We start from the raw sequence: 4148 nt of genomic DNA, 5'->3' as shown, positions 1-4148 counted from the left end.
AATGAAGGGGCTAGAGACTGCATCTATTATTACAATGGAAAGTCAATATAGCAATATTAAAGTGATCAAAAACAAAACAGGAGGAGGAGGTAAAGCAAGGCAAGGGGAGGAATGGTTTGACAATGATTAACATCCAATTATTAAAAAGTGGGATAGAAGTGGGTGGGAGTGGGCAGGACAAACCAAACTGAAAGGAACATTATGCATGAGGAACAAAGGTGACTCAGAATTGACTTCAAAAAAAGATTGGGGTAAAAGTGGTCTCAAAAGAACCAGGATTAAAAAAAAAGAAATGAAAAATAACGGCAAAAAAATGTGCAGAAATCAGGTGATAAACCAAAGTGGTATGGAACCAGAACCAACCCTCTCCCCCCCCCCACAAGTGGAAAACACCACCCTTTGTGAATAGGAATGTTGTTATACAACAAAATAATGAAAAACAGGCAAACGGAAGGAAGGAAATTTGAAATTTTTGGAAGGAGGGGGACAGGTGAGTGGATTGGTGGTGGAGTACAGGTATTTAGGAAAATGTTTTTTCTTCCCATTCTCTACTGTTAAAGAACCCACTTGAAGATCAGTGCTTTATCCAAAGCTTCTTTAGACAGGAGGGAGCATCAGTTTCACAAACCACCTTGAATCAGAGGAGATAAGGCAGGTTAAAATACATTATAAATAAATCAATTACATTAACAAAACGTTAGAGGCACATGCCTGTTCCCCTGAGGTAATGTCGTTTCCATTCTTCAGTGCTTGAAATTTTAAGAGAGAAAACAATTCAAAGGTAGCCTCTTCTTACCTAATAATCTGTCTTCTCCTTCCCACTCCTGCTTGACCTCGATGTCAAAGTCCCAATTATCTGGTGGAGGGACACAGCTGACAACCTCCTGTGCACCTTCTGGCACCTAAAACAGCAGTGAAAACCTCATTCGAAGTAGGAAATGCTTCCAGGTAGCAAAACAGAGATCCTCCGAAAATCAGTTGCCCCCACCCCAAGACTCCCCCCCTCTGCAATAGATCCTTCAAGGGCTCCAGCTGATCCTCCAAGGAACCTACCACCAATCAATTCTAAACATGCGGTCAACATCTAGATGGCAGACAGTGTGGTGGTGACTGAGGAACTGCAAACATTAAGCAAACAATGATTATCTGAATCCACTTTCAGTCCTTGTGAAGGGAATCTGGGCCTATTTGGAAATATCACCATCAAACTCTCTTACCTGCTGTTCTGGTTTTATAGCCTCTTTCTGCTTCAACAGGAAATCCTCTGCCAGGGCCACAGCTTGGATGCAGGTCTCAGGGCCATGTTCCCGGACCCAGCTTTGCATTTCCTGGGGCAGGACAGTCAGGAATTGCTCCAGGATCAGCAGTTCCAAGATCTCCTCCTTTGAGTGTCTCTCTGCTTTCAGCCACTGATGGCACAATTGCTGGAGTTGCCCATAAACTGCTCTTGGGCCGTCCGCTTCTTGGTAGCATAGTTGCCTGAAGCGCTGACGTTGCTTTTCTCTTGCAATGGCTGCTGCTTGCAATATGGTTGCCTTCACTTTCCCATAATCCTTTGTGTCTCGGACCCTGAGGCTGCTGAAGGCCTGCTTGGCTTCTCCACTGAAGGCTGGTAAGAGGAGGGTCACCCACTTTTCCTGAGGCCATCGGCATGCCAACGCAACTTGCTCAAAGGAGTCCAGGAAAGCTTTAGCGTCCTCCCATGGTGTGGGCTCCTCAGACATCTGTGTGTTTCCCCATACTGAGTGAGGAGCCTGCAGTGACCCGAGGAATTCCTGCCACTGGGTCTCCCAACACTGTTGCTCCCCATCCTCTGGTTCCTTTTTAATGTGATGAGGAGATATTATATTCTGTAATTCTCCAACACTTCCTACATGTAGAATGCGTGGGGCTTTTGTTCCCTCTATATCTGAACACAATTTAAAGGCATCTAGATTCTCCTTCACCGTCGGTAGGAGTGTTCCTGCCCCCTCCCCAACAGACATCTTCACTTTCACACTTCAGATTTGTCTCACAGGCTTAAAACGTTGAGAGTCAGGTGACGACTTAGCCTCTAAGGCTGAGCCTCCTTCAGTCCATACGGTGGGGTCTCACACTTCTACAACCTATCGATGTGGAGTCCTGAATGACAACGCAGGATCTCTAGAAAAAGGGTCCAGTTAGGGAGACAGGATTTCTTCTACATGGGGAAAAATAAATATGTATGATAGGATGTGCAGACGGGAGGAGATTCTTCCTCATATATTAGGCTAACATTCCCGCTGCCATCAAACACTCAGGAAACCGAATCTCAAATTTAATTGTCAGTTGATGAAGGGGAGAAGATAACTGACCAGAAGGTGGGGTTATTTGGTTCATATGTTTGCTTGTTTTCATTTTGTTTTGGGGACATAAAGGGCTTAACCCTGCCCACAAGTTTTTAAACTGTATATCAAAGATCCACTTCACGACTGTCCTGCCCAAAACACCTCCTGAGCACTTCTATCCTCCTCTGAAATGTCTACCAATACCCACTTGAGTTCCTCCTCGTGATCTACAACAGGCTCCATTCCAGGCCCCATCCTGGTATCAGGATTGTGTTAGCAATGAAAGTCTTAAATATACTCTTTCCATTCTTCATTAAGATAAAACTCTTAGGCCTATAGAATTTGCACAAAGTAAAACCAACTAGCTTATATGACTAACAGTGCGGTCCTATACAGATTTACTCCTTTCTGCGTTGAATGGGAACAAGGGACTTCAGTTAGCTTAAAATGGAGTAATTCTGCATAGCTGGCATGGTACAGTGGTTAAGAATCTGGGATACCCTGGTTCAAATCCCCACTCTGCCAGATGCTGGGCAACCTTTGGGTCAGTCACTCTCTCAGCCTAACCTACCTCACAACGTTGTTGTGAGTTAGAATAAAATGGAGGAGGGGAGAATGACGCTGTAAGCTACTGTGGATCTCCATTGGGAAGAACAGCTGTATATAAATATCTAAATAAATAAATACGGCTGCACCATTAGTTTACTTTGACTCTTCTAGAACAGGGGATAGTGAAGGCTTACACACGGCCTTGAAGTTCCATCCTTCCAGATCATTACGATCCACCCTAGACTCCCCCAAGGTCAGCTTTTAAAGTACTGGAAGGTTAACATGCCAGTAAAGGTTGTGTGTGTATTTAAGTGCTCGAAGGCAACTTTGTTGGGTTTTTTGTTGCTGCTCTGGCACTATCAAGCCATCCCTGATTTAGAGTCAATCAAATTGGTTAGTCTTAAAGGTGCTACTGGACTCTTTTTGATTTTGCTTCCACAGACTAACACGGCTAACTCCTCTGCATCTTTTGCATCCAGGAATTCTTTGCATCTCCTGCAGTTCTATTCTCTCTCCCCAGACTTGCACTTCCCACTCCTCAAAAACAATCCCCCTTTCCACTCACCTCTCCCCATGCAGGACTTTAGCAATGCAATGGAATTTCCCCCATCCTACCTGAGGGCAGGATAGAGATTCAAAAGCTGCTTTCCCACCAGTTGTAAAGAAGGGAAGTAGTTTCTCTAATCATTTTACAATACATCCCTTTTCACATTTTCCTGGTCTCTCTAGGACTGAGAGCAGAACTCAGAGGATTTAACCCTTGCAGACACCTCTCAGCTGATTTCAAGGCTTTTGCAGGTTAGAGCTCTAGTTTGTGTTTTGCAAGGGGACGTCTGAAGGAGAGGTGAGAACCCCTCCAAGGCAGCCTCTTCCTTCTGAGTGCTCACATCATCAGGGCTTGTGAAAGCCTCAAGAACCAACTAGAAACTTCGCTAACAGGTCTTATGATTTGTTTGGGTTGGTTTAGTCTGGGTGGTGATGGGAGCTTGGAGGAATTATTTTTCTGGGGACCATTGTAGCTCCAGATGCCGACAGGCCTGTAGGAAAATGTCCTATCACTAGTGGCTTAATGTATGGAAATGGGAAGATGGAGCTTTTCATGGCATGGAGGAAAGTAGAATCACCTGGTAAGTTAGCGTGTCAGACTAGGATCTGGGAGAACCAGGTTCGAATCCCTGCTCTGCTGTAGAAGCTTGCTGGGTGACCTTGGGCCAGTCACACACTCGCCGCCTAATCTACCCACAGGGTGGTTGTGAGGAAAAAAATGGAGGAGAGGAGAATTATGCAAGCCAC

At 45.0% G+C, this 4148-nt stretch overlaps 1 protein-coding gene across 2 annotated transcripts; it reads right to left on the bottom strand.

The window, feature by feature from the left end:
• Nucleotides 1-536: 536 nt before the first annotated feature.
• On the bottom strand, nucleotides 537-3519 carry LOC129327323 (neurotrophin receptor-interacting factor 1-like). 2 transcript variants are annotated; one of them, XM_054975867.1, is made up of 4 exons: nucleotides 3471-3519; nucleotides 1218-2179; nucleotides 797-902; nucleotides 537-631 (listed from the first exon to the last, which is right to left on the bottom strand). In XM_054975867.1, the coding sequence occupies exons 2-4, from the start codon at nucleotides 1983-1985 to the stop codon at nucleotides 621-623; spliced, it is 885 nt and encodes a 294-aa protein (XP_054831842.1). In that variant the 5' UTR covers nucleotides 1986-2179; nucleotides 3471-3519; the 3' UTR covers nucleotides 537-620. The 2 variants fall into 2 exon arrangements, with proteins under 2 accessions (XP_054831842.1, XP_054831843.1); XM_054975868.1 differs by having other exon boundaries at nucleotides 3421-3507.
• Between the last annotated feature and the right edge of the window lie 629 nt (nucleotides 3520-4148).

The sequence above is a fragment of the Eublepharis macularius genome, chromosome 4, assembly GCF_028583425.1.
Source record: "Eublepharis macularius isolate TG4126 chromosome 4, MPM_Emac_v1.0, whole genome shotgun sequence".
NCBI classification, from domain to species: domain Eukaryota; kingdom Metazoa; phylum Chordata; class Lepidosauria; order Squamata; family Eublepharidae; genus Eublepharis; species Eublepharis macularius.
Note: the sequence above shows the minus strand (reverse complement) of the source record. Positions and strands in the feature narration are given on the sequence as shown.